The sequence below is a fragment of the Ailuropoda melanoleuca genome, chromosome 7 (genome assembly GCF_002007445.2).
Source record: "Ailuropoda melanoleuca isolate Jingjing chromosome 7, ASM200744v2, whole genome shotgun sequence".
NCBI classification, from domain to species: domain Eukaryota; kingdom Metazoa; phylum Chordata; class Mammalia; order Carnivora; family Ursidae; genus Ailuropoda; species Ailuropoda melanoleuca.
Genome location: NC_048224.1, coordinates 42990478 through 43014319, shown reverse-complemented (window position 1 = coordinate 43014319; position 23842 = coordinate 42990478). Strand labels below are relative to the sequence as shown.

General features: G+C 43.0%; 1 protein-coding gene across 1 annotated transcript in view; it reads right to left on the bottom strand.

Moving 5' to 3' along the window:
- The window catches only part of PAPPA (pappalysin 1), a gene marked incomplete at its 5' end in the record, with an annotated part of 257025 nt that overhangs the window by 166926 nt on the left and 66257 nt on the right, over positions 1-23842 (bottom strand). The window contains 2 exons of the mRNA XM_034663722.1: positions 9257-9755; positions 17240-17361. Of these exons, the coding sequence (XP_034519613.1) occupies positions 9257-9755; positions 17240-17361 (621 nt within the window). The remainder of the gene's footprint in view (positions 1-9256; positions 9756-17239; positions 17362-23842) is intronic.

Below are 23842 nucleotides of genomic sequence, written 5' to 3'. Positions count from 1 at the left end.
GCTATTATTCAGCCTAACCCTCCTATCCAGCTATAAGATTCAGAATCCCAGGGTCAGCATGGAGACTGACATGCAGTAGGGCACTTGTTACTGAATGCGTGAATGAATACATTTATCAATGGAGCCTCGTGTCTATCATTTAACCTCTGTGGGTTTTCTTTAACATCTGGTGAAGAGACACTGTAACAACCCTCTTTAAAGTCCAGTGTACATCAGACTGATCCACAGAAATTCAGTTGAGTCATTTCAGTGGTGTTAGCACCAAACAGGAACCCTTCACACTTTCAAAATCATGAAGGTACCTGGAGACAGTAAGCATTTCTATGGACATGGCTGCTGACCCTGGAGATCTGTTGATTTTGCTAAACCCCTTTGCTTACTCTACTATTCCCAGAACCCATATTTCATTCTGAGAGGCACTTGGCCTAAGACCGACAAAAGGGAGTCATAGGTAGATGATCCCCAGCTTCTAGAAATAAAGTAAAATTGCACTGACTATATAACCTGCTAGCCTGGGCTAGGAACAGAGGTATTTGCTCTGGGCTTGGAGAGCTGGTTCTACTCCTGATGCTGCTCCTCAGTCCCGGAGATCAGAATGCAGGTGAGACCACATTGGGTTGGCATGGAAGAAGGACCGACTCAGGAAGAGATCTGACCTGACGCATGCATGCCAGCAAAACATGGCTGGAAACCACACTGGTCTGACAGTCTCCCCCACTTCATCAAGTCTCCTCCTCCTCATCGACTTAAATGTTCAAAAAAACAAAGGGAAATATTTGTTCTCTTTTGTCCACTTATTCTATTGCTCCTTAGAAACAAGAAAAGCTAATTGAAATATCTACTTTCTCCATCCATCAAGATTCGACTTTATGCTCTGCCTGTCACAGCAACGATTATGCTCCATAATTGGCCAGGAACAGCCTTTGAGGGTCAGGCAAGGAGATGTAAAACTTGACTCTCACATCTATTAATGGTGAGATCTTACTTAAATAAATGCCTTTACCTCTTTGAGTCTCAGCTTCCCCATCTAAAAATAAGGCATATGGATACCTATACCTCATTGGTAGGCTTATAAAAATACTGAGCACATTTGAAGTATTCACTACATGGTAGTTAGTGGTAGTGATGTTAGTGCTACTAGTAGTAGGTGGTATCTGCATATGTGATGGTGGTTAACACAGATTTAGTTTCCACAGAGGGCAGAAACTGGTCTGGTTTTCCTTATCCATTGTATTTTCTGAATGTGACATGGTTCCCAGCCAGGGAGCATATTACATCAGCATTTGAAAAATATATCAGTGTGTAAATGATTACACAAAGAGTAACTTCTTCATAAATGCTAGTTCTCTCTTGACTACCTTTTTACCCTAGACTCCAGTAACACTGATGGATAAGCAGGAGTGCTGACATTAAATCCCCAGTGTAACAGATGGGAAAACTGAGACATGACAGCCAGACATAAATTAAAGACATTCATAGACAAGTCACAGAAGAGAAAGTGTAGTTATCCAGTAAATTTGAAAAGATGCTCACTCAAGATATTCAATCACAAGACCATAAATGAGAGTCCATGTTTTCAATCATGAAATGGACAAAGACAAAGCATTTTTGTTTTGCCAGCTAACAGTGACAGCGAGGAACAGAAGGTCCTGCCACACACTGCTGGTGGGATGTGAGCTAGTTCACCTCCTCAGAATACCAGAGGCTGTACCACTAAAACGAAAAAGGCCCACAGATTACAACCCAGTAATACCATTTCTCAATATCAACTCTAGAGAAATGCTCCCACGTGCCTACAAGGAAGTTCCTATGAAGAGTACTGACTACAGCATTGGTTTGTAACAGAAAAAGGTATGAAATAATATAAATGCCCAGCATTAGGAGGACAGCTAAATAACTTGTAGCACATTCCCACTATGGAGTACTGTATCGCATTTCAAAGGAAGGAAACAGATTTAGGAACCCAAGTGGCTAGATAGCCCAGATTACTACGTTCCTCCCTCAAAACTCCATGTGTGGTCTATGAACGAATATGCACTTCTGTTATAAAGTAGAGTATGTTGGTTGGTTGGTTCATTCATTCATTCATTCATTCATTCCTTTATCAATGTTTGCTGAGAATCACCTGGTTTCAACCATCTGTACTAGGGCAAACCTCTTCAATGATCAACTCTTTGTCATCTTTAGGGCCCAGCTTAGACACTGCTTCTTCTGAGAAACCTTCATTAACCACCTCAAGCTAGGGTAGATACGTTTCCTATGTTTTCCCACAGCCCCCCTGTGCTCCTTGCACTAGAGTGCTTTCCATGCTGCAAAACAGTCACCTGATTCCTTGCCTGTTCAATCCTTTTAAACTGTGTGCTCATGAGGCCAGGAATCAGGGCTCTATTCCTAGTCCCAACATAGTCTATTGTGCAGAACAAACACTTAGTAAATACTTGTTAAACCAAACAACAAGTATTACTGAACACAATTATATTTGACTTGCACTCTTTGGTTGATGAATGAATTAACAACTGGACACATATAAGAACAAAGAATGGATGCCTGGGTGACATACAGAAAGCCAGGAAAAGAAGTGGGACTAAGAAAAACACTGAAGTGGTGACTCAGCTTGAGAGCCATAGAAACAGCATGAGATAGCCACATATGCCTTCAGTTGACCCTGATTTGGTCTAAACTTTCCCAATCCTCTGAGGCTTAATGTGGCATCGCATGTCAATGTTATGGCTAAGATCTGGAAGCATGAGACCCATATTCCGAGGGGTTCCACTTTGTGTTACTGTTGACTCATTCTTCACTCATTCATTCAACAAGCATTCACGGAACCCTGATTCTGTCACATATGAGCATGCTAAATTTTGTATTTAAGAATCTGAACCATGTGAGAGAAAAGAAAAAAAAAGGGAAAAAAACACATGTGCACAGTTAAATACAAGACAAGCCAAACAGTGATCAAGGACCAAGGATCCTGTTATAAGACACCCATGTTCCAAACAGGCTAGAATCCCAGTGATGGCAGTTCAGCTAGTCTTTACTATGAATCACTAAGAGACACTTCTGGTCTCTGTTCGAATATCACCTCATCAGAGGCCCTCCCTCACCACTTCTCTAAAGTCACTAAATCCTACCCAACTGGGATACTATGCAATCGTTTCTGGTTTGTGTCTCCCAGCTCCATTGAAAGAATCAATGAGAGCAAGGACCTTTCCTGGTCTGTTCACTACTGCATCCCTAATGCCTAGAAAGTAGTTGGGATCATGATAGGAATCAACGAATAGTTGCTGAGTGAATGGACTGATAAATGAACTCAAGTTTTTGAGCTGGTTGCTGGGGTTTCTCAGCATGTAGAGTCCAGAGTCTGATTGGGATCTGATTTGTAAAATTTGGACTCATAGTCATGAGAAATTCCACCCAGATCATATAAATGTGTCCTTTCCTTATACTTATTCATTTCCCCTAAGAATTATATTAAGAATGCCAAGAAGCTGAGGCAAAATAGACAGAGACTGTGTTGGCAGGTTAACAGTTCTGAACGTGAGAGAAAAAAATAGAATAATTAATTGAGATACACATATAAGCCAATTGGGAGAAGTGACTTCTAAGAACATTTCTTGTTCTAAATAAAAAATCCTAAGAGAGAGGCACAAACATATCTGTTCAACCAGAGAATAAATGACTAAGAGCACTAGCTTTGGAGTTGACAGATTTACAGACAACCCCAGCTAGGCAGCTTGATCGCTGTTTGAAGTCTGAGTGCCAGGTGCTCATCTCTAACCGGGAGGAAGACCACCTACATGACGGAGCCACTGTGCAGATCACATCATGAGATTACTTAAGGAACACGCTTAGTCAGCTCTGGACATATAGCAGGTACTCAGTAAATCAGAGCTTCTCTATTTCTCTTCAACCACTAAACTCCTTCCCATTCTTTATCCAACAGCCATTCAAAAATATTCACTGTCTACTTTGTGCCTGGAATTGTTCTAGGCACTTGGAAAGCACTAGCAGACAAACAGGCAAAAAAAAAAAATCCAATCCTCAGGAAGTTTTCATTCCTTAATTGTACCTCGGTTCTTCCAAGTTTGGGTTAGAAGCCACTTTTTTTTTTTGTCTCTGTCTCTGCCTTCAGGGCATTACTCTACTGCAGTGACACTGCTTCCTCTCTCTTTTCCCACAGTGTGAGCACCACGAGCTCAGACTCCATGCCTGTCCTGGCACCCACAGTATCATCATTTCCTAACACAGTGCATGCTACCTGACAGACCTCACTAAATATTTGCTGAATGAATTGATGATGGATAGATGGATAGATGCAAAGATGAAGAGTGAACTGCTAGTCATTGTTTCTGGTTTGTTTATACCTCAATTTCTCTAAGCAAAAAAAAAAAAAAAAAAGGCTTAGTTTTGTCCAGAGTCCGTCCTTCTTTTTCTTTAAATTTTAGTCACGTATTTAATTGATTCTAATCATGATGATGTCAACACATAATAGATATCAACATATTAATAAAAAATTTTACCTTTTTGTTCATGCTACGTCTTCAAACTTTGTTGTGTGTTTAACATTTGCTGTAGATCTCAATTACTATCAGCTGCATGTGGCAAAAAGCAGCTGATATGGACAATGTAAGTCTTCCCACAACAATAGATCCCTGGATTTTTAAATAGTGTTGATCTTATGCATTTTACTTTTGAAAGCAAAGTCAACATTCCCTGTAGTCAGAGAACTGAAAATCATTCTTGAATTTCAAGATTTGAGAAAGCTTCTCCTAGATCTAGGCTATTAATAATAGAACATTCCTGTGCGCAGTGTTTTCTATTTTAGTACTACCAGACTCTTCACTACACATTTACTCCCCAGTGCCTTGGATAGTTTCTATTATAGTATGTTCTCAATAAATATATGTTGAATAAATGAATGGATGGATGGATGCTAAGAGCAATGTATAAATGAGTCTTTACCTCTTTGAGAAATCTAAAGATTCCATGCAGACCCAAGGAGCACAGTGGCAGGTACAGAAGCACTTGGCAGTCAAGTTGAGAAACAAAAGCTTCCCTGCTCCTTCTTCCCAGCCTGATGCACAAGGAACTGGCCGTGTAACTTGTGTTGCTGGACTCTCAGACTAACTGATTGAGGGCTGGTGGCTTGTGAGTCATATCCTGTCTTCCACTTGCTGTATCTCAAACTTTAGCCAGCTTGGATGAATGTCTAAGCTCTAGAATTCTGCCTTTGCATTATTACAGCAGAAGACAGTACAGTGTTATGGTTGAGAAGGTGTTATTTGGAATTAGATGTGGGTTTTAAACCTGGCTCTGCCACTACCAGCTGTTATTAGGTCGACTAAATCACTTTTTGGGAGCTTCAGCTTTTCCTCTGAGCTTTACCTCCTCATAAACAGTTGGAAGGCACTTAAGGCAGACAGAATACTCAGCAAATAGTCGGTGTTATTGTTACTTTTATTATTACTGTCCACACACTACACATTGTACTAGGGCACCCCAGTCAATCAGTGAGGCCCCCTCTGGGTACTGACTCTTATAGATAGTCTCGGCTAAGTCCCTTTTACTATGAAAAAGTGAATGAATCATCTGTCACCTAAGAACAATGTCTACCCACAGAGAAGAGTTTAATGTGTCGCCCCCTCAGGGAAACTGAAGCCCAAAGCCACGATGCAATGTATCTGGACGACATATGGTGAGTTAGTAGCAGAGTCGATGCCTGTCCCCTTTTCCCCCACCAGTGTCACTTCTCATTCAATGGAGGGGTTTCCATGGAATGGAGAGGTTCCACATTTCTTCCTCTGCCTGGCCAAAAGTAATCAGTCTTCTAGAAGCATCCACTGGGTAAGCACAGAAGCCTCTCCCTTCATCAATGTCATACCTTGGGAAACTATCTCCAGTACAGATAAAGGAAAGAATAAATATTTTTGTTGAGAGAAAAAAATGAAGACAAAGGTCAAAGGGAATCATGTAATGGGTTGAGTCAGGGAAGAAAAAGAAAGCATTTTTTTCCTCTCTCCTCTTTTTCTCCAAAACAGTCTTTATATAGAACTTGTATAAGAGCCAATTTATTTGATATGGAAAAAATGTGAAAGCAGCAAAATACACCACACACACACCACACCACACCACACCACCCCCCCACACACAGAGGTATTTGTGTTGGAGTTCAGAACTCGAATTATGAAGAGATAAAGGAGTTGAAATGGTCTCAGAGAACATTCAGGTCAGGAAATGTAGCCCAGCCTAGGTCTCCTGTAAATTCCTCGGGACTCGAGAAAGACAGAGGAAGTCAATGAAGGCCTCAGTCTAGCCCGTGTGTCTGAAATGTCGTAGCAGGGCCTAAGAAAGATCTGTTGAGTGAATGAAAGAACAAATGGAGCATAAGAGTGTGGGTTTGAATAGTGGTTGTTCTGGAAGCAAAGTGACACAGGACTGGGTGTGTTTAACCCTATGGTTAAGGTCTTCAGCACTGAAGTGTGAGTGTCTACAGGAAAGGGGCCAAGTCATCCCTGAAATACCTAGCTCCCAGTGAACACTCTGGCACACAGAATATTCTCAATACATATTTGTAAATTGAATGAGTATTGGGAAAGAGACGTTGGAAATCCCTGAGCCTTACTGATCACGTACAGCAGTGGCTATTAAACTGTAGCCAGAATGAGGGTCATCTGGGAAGACCCCATAGCCGAGTTTCTGATTCAGTTGTCTGGGCTGGGATCTACGGACTTGCCATAAGTTCTCAGGTCTTGCTGCTCCTGGTCTGGGCCCCCACTTTGAGAACCTGGTTTAATGCAGTGGCTTTTAAACACGGTTGCACATTATAATCATCTGGTGAGATTTTAAAAGTTCTGCTGGCCAGGCTTTATCCTCCTTACCAATTAAGTCAATACCTGAGGTGGTAGGGGGGGATGGGGTCAGAGAAGGGATGCTGGGGAAACACAGGGATTTTAAAATCCCCCAAATTCCCATAACTTGCACCTGCCTTTGAGAACCCCTAGTCTAGTACCATCTCCTTCTTGTAGATTAAGTCCTCTGAAGGCCAGAAAAGGTAAGCGACAAGCCGAAGATCCTAGAGCAAATTCATGACTATCTGGGAATGGAACTCAGGGGGCTCTCACTTCTTCAGTTGAATTTCTACCCTTCCACATTTATCAACCCATGTCAGCTCTTACAGGCGCACCACTCCAGACAAAAAATGAAAGCTGTGTTTAAACTGAGAGTTTAAAGGGTGCATCTTACAACTGGTGGCATTTTAGAGTCAACCGACAACAGAACTGGTAACGCGCCCAGCACAGCGTCGAGCTTGTAGTCAGCACCGCACAAGCCGTAGCCGTTAATTACTAACTTAACAAGACAGTGAATTTCTCTGGCTCTCCCTGCGGCTCTATTTTGATCCATTTTGAAACTATGCTATGAAGTGTGTACACGGTTCGAACTGTTTTAACTTCCTGATGAACCGAAACTTTTTACAAAGACTCTGTGCCTTAACGTCTTCTTTATACGATGTTAATATAAAGAAATCAGCTTTCTTGGTGAAAAAAAAATAAAAATAAAAAAAATAAACTGAGAGTTTAAGGCATCCATGACTTCTCTCCATTGTTTTATATAGAAATTTTAAGTGGATGCATATTTATAAACTTTACCACTCTAGACAAGCAAGAAGATGAAAGAGACAGAGTTATGGAATATTTTCAAGGCAAGATGATCCTTTAAATTTTAAGTACATTCTCAGACACAAACCAAGTGCTCCCTCTGAGTTCTTGAACAGATGTTCTTCATCTCCGAGTCAATGAATGGGCAAGGGTCTGCTTGTGATGTGCACGTTAATTGCTGGCATGTAAAAGGGAGTGCTGGTAAAGTGTTTGAAAGTGGTTCTGTCTCTTAAAAAGATTAAAAGTTTCCTCCAAAATTTGGTTTCTATTAATGATTAGCTCAGTAAATATTTTCAAGTAGACAGAGATTGGGTCTTATATCATCTTAGAACCAAAGAAAGTGCCACAAATGTGAATAGACACCACCGACTTGAGCATTTTCATCATACAGAAGAGGGAAGTAGGGCTCAAAGAGATTGATAGATTTATTTAAAAATAGTAAGTGGACTGGCTGGGGCTGAACACAAGGTATCTTACTTCTGAGCTATTGTTCTCTCCAGCACTCAAAATGTTTTCCCTACCCATATCCCTTGCACATAGAAGTTCAACAAATTTTGGTGATTAACTTCCTAGACTCTGGGTACCCAAGTTAGGTGGTAAAAGCACCCTCATTTGTTAGATTAAAGCAGAAGCTGGAATCACATCTCTAACTGAACACGGGTTGAAGGCACTGGTTTAGGAATCAGGATAGAACTTGATCTTAACCACTTTCTAACTATGTGATCTTGGACAAGTGACTTCACATCTCTAAGCTGTCGTTTCCTTCTTTGTAAAACCAGAGGATAATTGGTCTATGGTTGTGGAGAGGATGAAATGAGTAAAAGATGCAAAGATCTCAGCCCATTGTCTGGCATACAGGCAAAGCACTAATGAGGTCACTGTAAGGTGGCCTTTCCTAAAGCATAAATCCTGAGGATGTTTGAGGAAGAGGTAGCTTGAGAAATAAATATTAAGGACAAACACTATCTCACGTAAAAGCTCTGAGTATCCCAGAAGGCTCATGGAGACCTAGAGCTGCAAGGGCTCTTAAGGATCAAATGGGTTTGAACCTCTCTTCCACTTCAGAAAAGGAAACCAAAAAAGGACTATGACTGGTTATGTTCACCTTCCAGGAACATTCTCATACATATATGCGGACACATGCTCAATTCCTAGGCAACCTGCTATAACTCCACTCCCTTCTCACTCACTGAGAAAGCAATCCCAAAGCACAAATATTTTTCAATTAAATATAAAAAGGAAATCTTTAGCAAACTTCAGTTCTTTCCATTTCATGAGTAATACATGACTTTTTCATTACTAATCTCACTCAGCCTCTTTCATTTTATTATTGGGAAAACTAAGAGAAGTCTGGGAGTCTTACATTAGATTACATTATATTACATTAGAGCTCTCACCAAAACTCCAGGCCTTCTGGTTCCTTGTGCATTGCCATTTCCACTGTATCAACCCTGTCTTGTTAGGACAATTCTACAATCAGTGCCAGGTTATGAAACCCTAGAAGTAATGAACCTTCTCCTAGGACAGGCCTCTCTGAGCCTCCTTACATTCGTCTGTAGCCCACCCACCTGAGCATCTCCTTATCCGGAGAGTGCACTTACGTGTCCGTGAATCTTCTATTGAGGTGTAGGAGGGAGGCCACGTCCATGTGGAGAGGAGGGTCCCGGACCACCTTGTACTGCAGGGGCTTACACTCTAGACAGAGCGGGCTGTCTGCAATGGAGGTCAACATGGCCGCATCAATCTCTAGGTGCTCATCCAATGTGTAGATCTGGATGCCGTATACGTCCTCACCCACATCCCGGAGTTTGATGGTCAGTGGGACATCGCAGAAGACATTCTGAGGGCCCAGAGAGATGTTCTTCCCACTGACAGTTAACAGTTTGATGTCATTGACAGCCCCACTAGAGTCCCAATCAGTGGAGACAAAGGTCACCCAGATGGTTAAAGACTCAGGGACCAAGGGGTAGCGGAATTCCAGTTCAAGGTAGCAGCCTTGTGGCTCAGGGCAGGCTGGAGGGACTGTGTGTGGGTTGACAGCTGAATTTGGGCTCCAGGTGCGGACACTGGACTTACAGGGCTGTTCAACATCTGGATGACCTATGGAGAAGAGATGAGGGTATGAGTTCCTGAAAGCCCTGTAGACACTAAGAGAGACTGGCCTGACTTGAGCTCAAAGAGAGGGGAACGGAGAAGGAAGATTCTCAGTGTTCTAGTGAATCAGCTGTATGCACAGCATCCAGTGTGTCTTTACCCATGCAATATAGATTGTGGATGAATCACCAAACATTTGGTCCAAACTACATTCAAGTAAGTATCTTACTCTTGAGTCAGCGCCCCAACTTTCCTTCTTCATATCCCACTTGTAGGCTTTCCTGCCTCAGATGGAAAGAAGGGAGGGACACACACTTGCCAAACACCCATATGTCCCCTGAACTTGGTTACTTCTTGCAAAGATTCATCTCAGAGGTGAGGCAACTAAGGCTCAGAAATGTGGAGTGAACTGATCAACGTTTCCTAGCTTGATGTGAAGGTCAGCATTAGAACCCAGTGTTGTCTCATCTTGAAGTTCATACTCTTTATTCTCCCTACTGCATGCAGAGGCCACCAAAATAAACTAGGATCCCTGTAGTACTGCTTTCAGTACAACCTGCTTGAAATGACAGAAGAACTAGAAACCTTCAGCAAAGAAGAGGTAAGCACAGATAATTTCTCCCCTTGGACTGAGGATTCTGGGAGGAAACTGTCTAGAACCATGAATGACAGAGCTGAAAGGCGGCCCTGGAGCCACCTTATCTCGCCACATGAGGTCATTCCATACCACTGAGCTTCTCAGAGCTCTGTCCAGTCTGACTCAGGAAGGGGAGGGTTGGGTGAGGCGGGGGGAGAAGGAAGGAGGGATTCTTCTACTTTTTCCCTGGGGAGACAATGCCTCATCCCCACTGATCTCAGCCTGCAGTGACTTCTGAATTTTTCTCTGCTGAGATCATTAGTCCTAGACCCTCAGAGAGCTCTCCTTTGCACTGCTGAGAAAAGTAATCAGGACTCAGTGTAGTGATTGGCTCTAATTTGTTTAAGGGAGTCTAGCAGGAGATACAGATCAGCTGGTGATGGGAGGATGGAAGATCTCAAGTTGTCCTATTAGCCACATTTTTTTTTCTTCTTTTGCATCACCGGTTGGTGGGAGGTGGGATGCTAGACATTTCTAAAGCAAAAGGGAAAAGGCAATCTCTGTATGAAATGGCTTTGTGGTAGTGTTACAGCATCATAGGAATCACAATATGAAAACCAGAAAACCACTCTGGGTGGGAAAGCTATTACACTGAAGGTTATAAAAATGCCTCTAATCTCTGTGTCTCTTCCCAGCCAAGGGAGAAGAGAGAAGACACCAAACAGAGATGGAGAAGAGAAGAGAAAAAGGAAAGAAAAGGAGGGGAAGAGGATGAGGAAAATTCAAAAGACTTTTTAGACATAACACATCAAAGCAGGAAGAAATGGACAGAACTACAGGATTCTCTCTAGAACTCCTTGGCAAGATTCATCCATTATTTGCAGCAAAGGCTGGTTAGTGGTGACCGGTGGGTAAAGCCAAAGGCACAAATAAGACTCCTTGGTGAGGCTGAAGCTTTTCTTCCTGTAGACTCTCCAATTCAGTGGAGTTTCTGATTCTCTAGCTTTGTGGGTTGTTGGCTTATCTATATCTATACCTCTATCTATATCATCTATCTCACTTATTCACTGAACTTTACTGAGGGTAGCATTTTAATATGTGTGAAGCACATTCCCTAGCCATTAATTTATTCATCTGATTGTCACCAAGATCCTGTAAGGTCTCTTATACCTCTTATACCTGTTTCACTCACTACCTAATGCCAGGTAGCATTTATCTAATATAGCGCCGGGTCCATAGATAGTGACCAAAGTGGACATTCAATAAATATTTGTGAAATGAAGACTCTTCTATCTTGTTAACATGGTGTTAAAAAAAATGAGAGCTTCACGGAACGTTGACACCTGCTGATGGGGAGTGCCTAGTCATTCCACCCCCTCTACACACTTTCTCCTGGAACTGTCAAGGGATGGAGCAATCCTTCTCCCTTCCTTGGAGAAAATAACCATCAGTGGTAGGATCCGCAATAGAGCAAAGATGACAAATGTGTTTGGCTCCTGCCTTCTCTTTGGTTTCTTGTTAATCAACAGAGGGACCGAATGCCTTCCGAAAGACAGGAAGGTGATCCTGGACATTACACTCAAGTAAATGAACATGAATGGAGTTCTTAGCAAAGATTGTGTGTGTCTGGTTATCAGAGATAAACTTTTACATGCAAAGAAGAGCCTTGGGGGTGCTGAGTCCAACTATCACCAATGCAGCAACCCCTTTAACCCTACCAGGCTCCCTGAGCTGACCATCCCCTAGGTATGCGGCACTGCGCCAAGCATGTTACATGCCTCAGCTCTCTTCGTCCTGACAGTAAGTCCGTGGCACAGGTCTTAGAAAAATCATTTCACAGAGGAGGGAACTGAGACTCAGATGGTTAAGTCATTCCCTGATGGGGAGCAGAATATTATGTGATGCTGTTGGTCCAGGCAATATGCCAAGCTTTGAAGCAATGGAAGCTGGGTTACAATATCAGCCATATAGCTTCTCATCGCATCACCTACTCTGATGATACTTACAGGGGGCTGTAAAATTCAAATGGGCTGGGATATTAGTAAATGCTCACAAATATTTAGCTCTGTTATGAAACATAAGGAGGAATTAATAGGGAAAAGCTTGGAAGGAAGAGGTAGTCCAAGCAAAGAGAACAACTGAGAGAGAACTGGAAGGAAGACGACTATGCTTTTGGCCACAACAGGAGAGCAGCAAGAGATGAGTCCAGCAAGCTAAACAGAACCCGGATCATGAAGGGTCTTGTAGGTCATTTTAAGGAATCGACATTTTATACCAAGAGGGGTGGGGGGCTAGTGAAAAACTGTAAGCACAGAAGTGAGAATTGTCTTTTAGAAAAACCACTGTTTAGAGTCATAGACACTATCTATCCATCTATGTATTCATCCATCTATCTATCTATCCATCCATCCATCCATCCATCCATCCAAAGAATGATTATTGACTGCCTGGTCTGTGTTAGGCTAGTCCCTGGGGGAAAAGGTTTCTACACACATGGTCTCTGGCCCCACGGAGCTTCTAGTCTACTGACACCAGGGGAAAAATGGCTGTACTCATGTAATCACACCTGTGGCTTGGACAAGGGAACATCAAAGGAGATGAGGACTAACCAAAGTGCCTAAGAGGAAAAAAGAACAAGGCTGGAAAGTTGACCAAGCATGGTTGTGAGGTAGGGAGAAGGGCAGAAGAAAAGGGGAAGTGGGGGGCAGGGGTGTGGGGAGGAAGGACGGAGGTAGGGAGGGAAAAAGTAAGAAGGAAGGGGGCAGGAAGAAAAGCGCAAAGGTACTGTTATTTCACTGTTAATACATACCCTTTTGTATATATGGTGACTAAATGAAAAGTTACATGTTTATATAAGCTGTCCACTAGAAACGAGGCCATATATGTGTGTGAAATATATTTATACATACTTATGCTGATTTAAATTTACATTTATGAAGATCCGTACAGACATCTATTCTATATCTTTGTGTATATACACTGCAGCTGTTGACACAAATATAGTCATCAAAACTTGGTGCCAAGTGTTTTCCAGATGAATACTTCAACACACCTGAAATATTCTGGGAAGAAACATGGAGAAAGGACTCACACAAATAATAAAAATGAAAACAGCTAGTGCCACATGTTCCTCTCTCATGGAAAACCCAACACTTGCAATGCATTATATGTTTGTATATGTGATCTGAATTGAGATCTGAGTTGATCGCATCTAGCTATCAAAGTCCTGGGTGACAAGTGTCCACGGTATTGAACACCTCAGGAAATAGTCATCCACGAAATACAGTTTTTGCTCAAGAGATAGGAAAACAGGGTTTCTTTTGCATCCAACCATTTTCTGTGGCCAAAGGCAAGAATTTTCTGTGACTGTATTTACCTGAAGTTCATGGAATGGAGTTAATGGAAGATAGTGGATGGGCAATAAATATTTGTTAAATGAAAAAAACCTTCTATCTTATTAATATGGGGTTAAAGAAGTTACAGCTCCATGGAATATTAGAGCTAGAGAGGACATTTATTCTGTGCTTGAGATGTTACCTTCAGAGAAGCTAAGTGACTCATTCAAGGGCACAGAGCACACTGATGGCAGGGCTCAGACCAAGGTCCAGCCCCCTTCACCTCCCATACCCCATACTCTTTCCCCAGTCCCAAAGATATGTCTGGCATCGCTCATGGATTTGGGAGTTTTATGTTAGTTTGGGAAGTCCAAAAACTTAAACACGCAAAGATAAATAGGATGAAAATGAGTTGAGAAATAAATTGCAGAGTTTGGCTCATGGAAAAGTTTATTTCTTCAAGGATATTAAAAGGGTCTGAGCCAAAAGGATCACAGAGCCTGTAATAGGATGCTCTAAAAAAAGAACAGTGTCTTTTCCTGGCCTGCATGCACTAAATTTACATATCCTGAAGGAAAACCCAAGGCTGCTGGGTTTCCTTGCATGCCTGACTCAGCTCAGGGAACCAGGGGGCTCAGTACTTCCAGTTGAACTCTACTCTGCCTATCATGCTTTAAGAGGGTCAGGAGCACACCAAGAATTGACTTAACCAGTTGACAGCTGGGTAGGATGGAGGTGTAGGGAGATGTCTGGAAATTATTTCATTCACACAACGGGTAGAACAAACCAAGCTGGTTTCAGCCAGAGAAGTCTTGGGGGAGAGTCTTGCTGATTCTGCCTCCCATGTATCTCTCAGTTCCATTGACTTCTCTCCATCTTTCACTGCTGCAGGCCACACCCAGGCCGCCAGCATCCCTCTCCTGGATTCCTGCGACAGCCGATCCACTGCTCCCTTTCCTCCAGCACACCCGTCCCCAGGCTCTTCGCCACAGAGCAGCCCATACAATCTTTATAACACACACATCACACCATGCCCCAGACCCCCAAGAAGGCATGTGGTGGCTCTTTGCTGCCCTCAGTATGAACCCATCCTCTTCCAGTCATCATAGAACACCCAGTCCCACCTCCCCCTACTCCACGCCTCACGCTTCTTGCTCCAAACTCACTTAAGCTCTCATAGCATTACTGAAGAGCTTTCATTTATGTGGGTTATATCTACTGGTAGTTACCATGTTATAAACGAACTCTGAATAACTTTAAAACACAAGAACACATAGGCTTGTGCTCCATTAGTTATCAGAGCAGTAATAACATCACATCCCACACAGCCACTGGAAAGCTCCACTGCTCTCTCAGGAGAGAATGGGAGTGAAAATGGTAAGCAATATCACAGCATTATTATGAAAATAATTTGGGGCTTTGAGGACACCCTACAAAGTCTCCAGGAATCCCATAAGCCTCCAGATCACACTGGGGGAAGACAAAAAAACAACACTGCTCTAAATATACCAAACTTCTTTCATGTTCTCAAATGTGCCTTGCTCACTGGGATGGTGACATTTCCCCGGTGGTCTACGTCTCAGTTTTGGACAAGGTCAGCCTCTTTCTGATTCCCCCGGCACCCTGTGCTTCAGTTACCACGGGCCTCATTGCACCCGATGGTAACCACCCTTTTACTCATTGGACTCCCCTGGGAGACAGTCAGCTCTGTCTTGGCCACGTACCCAGCAGGGTGCCTGGCACACAGCTACCCTGGCGGCCATAGATGAGACTGGTTCACTCTGCACCGTCACAGTTTGTCAGCGGGCAGAGACATGCGCTTTCTTCCATGAGAACCCAACGTGGATTCCGTTGGGACGGAAAAGTCATGATTGGAGATTTCGGGAAATACTTTCTAACAAATGGAGTTAGAACGGAAGGCCCAGGTGCTAGGAGAGCCAGGGTGAGGGAGGGCAGCAGGGGGATTCCTGCACTGGGTGGGGACCGGGGCTGGATGAGTCAGGCCCCCCTTCCAAGTCTGACAGCCTATGATCCTGGGGGGCTGAACTGAAGGCTTCTCCCAGACATCCCTCTCACTTTACATTCCAGATGGATTTGTTTAGAGTTCCCGAGTTCAGCTCTCATTTTTATTTTAAGCTACTTTAGAAGATAACAAAGTACAGTGCTGTCATTTTTCTCCTTCACTCTCCTCTCTGATCCCGCTCCCTTGCTTTATGCTCTGGCTTTTTCTTCTCAACCTTCTTTCTAAAAATATAAAAGAAAATGGGGGGAGTTCTTGCTGAACCTCAGGGAGGGATCAGATTCTGCTCTCTCTGATGGGCTGGTGTCCACACCCAGGAACCGTGGACGAGAGTTGCCCTGCACAGGAGCAAGAGAGATGGGGGATGGCTCTAAGATAAGTCTCTGGGAGCAAGGAAGGGCATGGGAGAACACAGGATCTCTGCCAGCCAGGCTTCGGACATTAGAACTGAGCCCTAAAGAAGGGGATATTACGGAAGGAAACCGAATGGGCAACTTTCCATAAGATTCTCTAAGTTCTAAGTGGCTGCTGTCAGGGCCAAGTGCCAGTGGAACAAAGCATCAGGCAAAAGGCACTCTTAAATTCTGCAGAAAACCCAGTGGGTCTGGCAGCAAGCGGGGCCATAAGAGCGCACAGAGACTTCTGGCCCCTAGGACGGCCCGGGAGACCCTTGGGCAGGGGAGGGTCTGGTCATGGGGAGAGCCCAGCAACAGTGGCAATGATGAGGTGCTTCCCTCAAGTGTCCTGCTGATAGATGGATCCCAAAAAGATGGGTACTGGCAGGAAACTTCAAGAAGGATAGTCGTGGCATGTGTGTGGATGCCCTGGATATCCCCAGCAACAACTGAAAAAGACAAAGGCTACTGAAACCTTGACCCCCTCCCCCAGGTATGTATGCTGATTCTAAGGTGATCTTCTGTGCACCGACAGGCCGTCAGGGTCTAAGCCGTACAGAAACACATATACACGCCATGTCTTTATCAGGTGTGTGGCCTCGGGCACTCGTCTAATATCTCAGCATCTTTGTTTCCTCGTATGTAAAGTGGGATGATGTACTTAGGAAAATACAGGAGTTCAAAAGACACGTGCTGAATTGATGCATGAATATTGGCCTTGATCCTGGGCTGAGGGCTCAAACTTCCAGTCGTATGATGAATAAACTCTGGAGTTCTTATCTACACCATGGTGACTACAATGAACAATACTCTATCATATACTTGAAAATTGCCTAGAGAGTAGATCTTACATGGGCTCACAAACAATCATAAAGTATGACGGATGTGTAAACTAACCTTACTGCAGTATAATCACATTGCCATAATACATGTATCAAGTCATCACTTTGTACACCTTAAACCTATACAATGTTATATGTCAATTATGTCTCTGTAAAGCTTAGGAAAAAAGACAAAAATAAAATACATTGGCCTTGCAAGGCAATCATAAGATCAAATGAGATAGTATGCAGAAAAGATTGTTAAAATCATAAAGCTCCATCTACATCAAAAGAGTTGCTCTTTGCACCCCAACCTGTAAATGAGCTTCCAGGCTGGCTTACCTTCTGCTTCTCGAGGACTCCAGTGTCCTGATGGGCCACAGGGCATCGGGGAGGAGGCATTGATGGCATACTGCACCAGGATTCTCCCTTCCAGGCAAAGGTCACATGCTGATCCCAATTCTCTAGGAGGCCAAGGAAAGAAGGGAAATGCACCGACTTAGGAACAGTTGAATGAGCTCCTGATCTGGCTGGGCCAAAGGCACCAGGGCAGAAGACACAACAATTCCATGCTACCCCATCCTCCTTATCCTTGCCGAAGTTTCCAGAATACGACCATGAGTGAAATTCCTCCCCATCGCCCAGCAAAGATCTTGTTCAGGCTTATGTGGCTTCTGTCCTAATGGTAGATACACTTCTTTAATTTCAAGCAGCACAGAATCAACAAGCCAGAGACTTACTACCCATACTAATCTTAGTTTCATAAGACATCCAAAGCTCTACTGAGGATTTGATATGTGGTTGTAAAGAAATCTTTAGTTCCATTTGACCTCAAATTTTATTCTTTTAAGCAGTGCTTATCAGGTCCCTCCCATGTGTCAGGCACCATCCTGTGTCCTAGGTATTAAATAAAAAGAAGGCACGATTCAGTTCCTTCATCTGAAAATGAGTTGGCTGAACCAGATGATGCCTATAGAAACTTCCAGGCCTGACACATGGGAGATGGATGAATCACTTCTGATTTAACCATCAAAAGCAGTTTCCTTACCATGTCATCTAATTCATTTTAGCAGCTTTCCAAGGGGCAAGCCAATCCCTTGAAGGGAAGAGCCCCAGAAATGGAATATTATGGTGGCTTCCTCTATTGTCAAGTGTCTTACGTATCTGGATTCAATCTCCCTTTAGCCACAACAGCCTCTGAGATCTTGCTTGTTCTCCAGATTTGGCATCTGTTTAGGAGACAGCTGCCAGGAGGGGAGAGGGATCAGCCCATTATTTCTCAAAATGCAATGATCCTGCCAATACCTCTTTCATCATTCCTTGAAGGATCTTTATCCTTTAGCTACCTGAAAGATGCAATGGAGGAAACTTATAGCTTTCCCTTCATCCCTTCATAGGGAAGCTCTGTAGGCCCTGGGTTCACATGGTAAGAAAGAGTATGCTGGTGAGCAACAGTCTGCTGGTGTTCCCCATTCCTCTTCCACACAGTTGCCAGGGAGCTCATCCCCAAACCTATAACTGAACAGATCATTCTCCTGATTATCTGCTAATATGGTGGCCAAGATATGTAAAGGATGGATGGATGGATGGATGGATGCGATGAGTGGATGAGTGGATGGGTGGACGGGTAGATGGGTGGATGAGTGGATGGGTGGGTAGGTGGATGGGTACATGCGTAGGTGGATGGATGGATGGATGGATGGATGGGTAGAGGGGTGAGGGGGTGACTGGATGGGTGGATAGATAGATGGATGAATACCAGTCACTCAGACATGTTGCTAAGACTCATAACTAACCTAGTCTAGACTCTCAAATTGTAGATTTTGCATCCTCAGTTTTACCATCATTAATATGAAATCATACATAGGTAGAAATTTTGCAAGCACATTAATATCCAGTGAAAGGAGAACGGTGAAATCGCCTAAGATTAATATGTTCAATGAAATGGAAAGCAGTCATTACAAAACTATTCCATGAAATCTCATAGCAAATGTGCTAGCTACAATGTTCAGTGAAAAAAATCATATTCAAAACTGAATTTACAGCAGTGTCTCAATGTTGTTCAAATAACTTCAATAAGACAAAATATCAACAGCAATTTCTGGGTGGTAGAATGAATATAGGATGTTTACACCCCCTTTCTATTCCTTCTGGTTTTCTGAATTTTCTGTATATTTTGAATATCTATGAGTTACTCCTGGACTAGAAATAATAATTATAGAAATACACTTGCAGGTGGGGAATGAGGAGCGGAGAGACAAACTTCCTCACTCTGAAGGGCAGAATTCCATTACAATGACCACAATCCATGCGTAGCAGCTCAGGGTCACATGGCTGGCTCTACGAGATTATAAAAGTTCTGGGCTGGATCAAGAACCACATGAACCTTAATGACCACTGAGACTTTCTTTCTGTTTCTTTAGATGCTTTGTTTTGGATGATGGTTATATAGTCCCCTGTACTTCACTAAGTTCTTGACACATCCTAGGTTTCTAATAAATACTTCGATGAGTGACTAAACCATCATTCACCTGACAGTAAACATGCCTTGTTTGCACGGAGCTCCCCAAAGTACCTTCCTTCATATTCAAACACTGATTCACATATTCATACACTGTTTCGTCTGTTCATTCAGTGAGTAGTCATTGAACCGCCTCTAGTTGCCAGCTCTGTACAAGTACCAGACTTTGATTATCCAAGGAGAAGGAAATCAGGTGTGCTACGTACACCTCATTGAGCTTGCAGCCAGGTGGATAGTACATAAACAAATAAGCAAACAGATATAAAATTATGGGTTCGTTAAGTTCTAGAAGGAAAGTAAATGGACGATGTAGGCAAGAACGCTGGTGGGGGAGGTGCACTGGGCCAATTAAAATTGAAATAGTCATGAAAGACCCTAGTGAGGGGATGCCATCTATGGTGAGAGCTGAAGGATGACATAAAGAGTGGATATAAAGCATTCCAGGGGCAGTCTCAGGTATGTAAAGGACCTATGAAGGAAAAGGCTTGGCCTGTAGGGATCCCAAAGGAAGTCTGAGTAACAGAAGTCATGAATGAAGGAAGGAGTGTTGAGAGAGGCAGCTGGACAAGTAGGCAAGGACCAGATCACAGGAGGTCCAGCAGACCACCTGGAGATTGTACATAGAAGAGATGGGAAGCCACTGGAGCCACTCTAAGTCAGGGAGTGACATGACCTAATTTACATTTTAAAAAGATCTGTCTTCATGTTGAATGAAACATGGATTGAGAAAAGAAGGACAAAAGTAAAGGCAAAGTCAGCAATGAAATGCAATGGTGTGATTCTGGGCAGTGGGTGATGCTTCCATTTCACAGATTAGGAAATGGAAGATCATGAGCACAAAGTAATCATGCCAAGTTCATAGTTTGTAAAGTCGCAGAGTAGGCACAGGCCTTACCAAAATCAGGCAGTATCCTACACATCCAGGGAGTAAATGTTTTTGGCATTTATTTGATTTTTATCTGCACCTGTATCTACACAGACACACAATCTCATACACACACACACACACACACACACACACACACAGAGACACTGAAATCACAGTACAGGACGCTGACACTGGAAGAGATCATTTTTCTTACCCACGTTCCATGAGAATCAAAGCCTAAAGCTCTAGTCTTTGTTAATAATACAGCACCCAGCAGCCCATGTGGGTCTTTGAATTTTAATTAATTAAAATTAAATAAATTTAGAAATTCAGTTTCACACTTGTCACATTTCAAATGCTCCATAGCCGGTTGGCTAATGGCTACCATATTGGACAGCAGAGCTACAGAACATTTCCATTACTGCAGAAGTCCTACTGAACAGTGCTTCTTTAAGATATCCACTGTGTGTGATGAGTTAACTTCTCTCCTGTGCATCTAGAATGGTACTCATTATGTACCATTCTTGGGAGAATTGACAAAACAGTCACTCAAGTCATTTTCTGTGTTCTGAGATTTGGAATAGGGACCTTGGTTGAGAAAGGCCAGATGACCTATGGCTTACAGATCAGAAAACTGAGGCCAAAGAGGAGGAGGAAATGAATGAATCTGCAAAGACTTCAGACCCAGGTCTTTTGGGTCTTAGTCCAGAATTCTGATATGCCACCGCCAATTGTTCAGATAACTGAAACCATTCAGTCAACACATGTTTGCAAGACAGATAAAAATAAAGGAGTTAGAAAAGCCAGGGGTGGCCTTGAATTATTTATTCAGTTGCCCATGTGTGAGGACACAGGCTGTGGGAGGATCTGAATATGTTTTTTTAAGGAAAACCCTTGTATTCTCTTAGACCACAGATGTGAGGAACAGCAGGAGGACGTAGGGATGGCCAGGGGCGAGAGGTTGGCATTGATGGATGTAGTGGAAAACACCAGAGATTTTGCAGGGAAAGAGAATTTTCAAGCAGCTAAACAGCTCTGGGAAACTTTGTACAAGATGGGAGCTAGTATTTCTTGAACACAGAGTGTGTGTACAAGCATATCCCAGATGCCAAGTTTCTTGAGTTCCCCACAAAAGTCAGGCGCAGTAAGCACAATTATGGAAGACGACTCAGAGGGTCAGGGAGAACCAGAGATGTGAGAGGGCTTACGCAAGTTCCCGCAGACCAGGAGCGGTGGAGCTGAGAACAGAGTGCAGACAACTTGCCAGCAAAGCTTGTGCACCCTGCACCAGGCCAATCTGCATGAGCATAAACTCTGACGGCATGGGAGAGTGATAGCTCCGTTTCTTTACAGCAATTTATTGAACTTACGGATCGACTTCCTTTAGCCATAGACTATCGTCTACGTAGCTGTTAACCCTAATTAGACATGTTTCTAAAATGTCAGTTTTAATTTAACATATGATAACTCCGTTATGAAATCTCAGACTGAACAGAATAGCTATTGTATGAGCCTCAAGTACCAACTGACTATAGGTTATTAAAAACATATTGATTGAAGCTGAGGGTACTATGTAATAGAGACATATCTCATTACACAACAATTAACCCTCCAATAGGTTTCCAACAATCAGATGGTATTTATTTAATGGACAATAACTGCTTTATGAAATACAAATTAAATACATACACGGGAAGCTTCATTTACAAAACTTCCATTTTTAAGTGGAACTGAGGCCAAGGCTTGACCAAAAGTCTGATACTTCTCATCGCCACAGAAAAAATAAATAAATCTACAGGCTGCTGGAAAGTCTGCTCTGAAGTGTCACATGACGTTTCCCAAACCCAGCTCTGAGCTCCCAGCGAGGGCGGCTGGGGAAGGGGAAGGTGGGGGGGTGTTGGTTTATAGAGGGCCAGGGAGTGCATTTCCTTCCCCCATGAACACATCCACCCAGCTGCCAAACAAAGGTTCTAGATTCAGGGACTGACGGTAGTGGAGAAAAGTAGAGCCCAAATTTAATGTGGTACGATGACCTAATATATATTTATACAAACACACACACTCAAATGAGAGCTCCTTACCACCTTTTGTGGCTCTTTTGAGGGGAGGGGTAATACCTCCTTTGTAATTTAAGTTTTGGAAGGACTTAATGAAAGCATGTGGGGGCCCGAGACAAGACGTTGCAAAATGCGAGTCAGAGCCCAGCTCCCAGCACCTTCTATGGGCCCTTGGTCAAATCTCTTAGCATCTTTCACTCTAATTCCTGCCTTACATGGCAAATGAGAAAGATGATTCCCCTTTCTATATTTTTTAAAGACTGTATTTATTTACTTATTTACTTATCTGAGAGAGAGAGAGAGGGACCAAGTACACATGCAAAGGAGGGGGAGGGGAAGAAGAGGAGGGAGAGGGAGAGAATTCCAAGGAGACTCCACGCTGATCACAGAGCCCAAGGTGGGGCTCAGTCTTGCAACCCTGAGATCATGACCTGAGCTGAATGAAACCAAGGGTCAGAGGCTCAACCAACTGAGCCACCCAGATGCTCCTTGATGATTCCCCTTTCATAGTTAGTGGAGACTCTGCATATAAAGCCTTTAGTACAGAGTACGGCCCAGAGTAAGGACTTGATAAATGGCAACAACCATAGTCACAGAGACTTATTAGTTAATCATTTGCTGGTTATTACTTTTACCATCATCAATGGTATATCACCGGTGTTGGATAAAATGCATCCAAGAAGGGCTGGGATGGGGGTTAATATACTAATAAGCCCTAAATTATAGCTAAGTGTAGATATCATCATCTTAATCTGTTTTCCTGACTCTTCAGAATCTGCTTCCATTAAAGCTTGAGCTCCTCAGGGGGTCCAGTGCTGAAAGGCACCACAAGAGACCATTGGATTCAGGTCCCCATCTTCAGGTTGCTGAGAAATCATTAGATCCACTTTCCTGCTGGAGAGGACCAGTTAAGGGGGAAAGTGACTTGCCCAAGGTAAGTTAGTAAGTGAAAGACAGGGGAGCAGACCTCTTGTGCCTCATTTTACGATCCCTGATCTAAAAATTCTACCCTCCATTCTACAACAAAATACTAGGCACAACGATTCTAATTATATGTACTATATAATGTGTATTTACATATGATGTAGGAATATACACATATACACACATATACACCTTCATATATAATACTTATTATACATCTATCACAATTGTGCATTGACCGGAGGCAATTTCGACTCCTGAGCTTACAGAGATGAGGCCAGTACCTCTATCCCAGAAGATGTTCTAGCAATAAAACTTTCCAGGTGTTTCATATTAAAATAAAGCTAAACATCCATTCATTGAAAACATGCATCTTTAGTTATTAATTCTGATTGGCACTCCTTCATTTATCCCGACTCCCAGATTTACATGTGTCTCTATGAACCAGTCACGGCGAGGTGCTAGGGGCTTCAGATGAAGAAGAGCAAGGACAAAGAAAACAGCCACGCTCCTCTCCAAGACCGCTTCCCTTCGGGATTTCCCTTCCTTGGGAGGAGAGAGGGATCAACACTGCA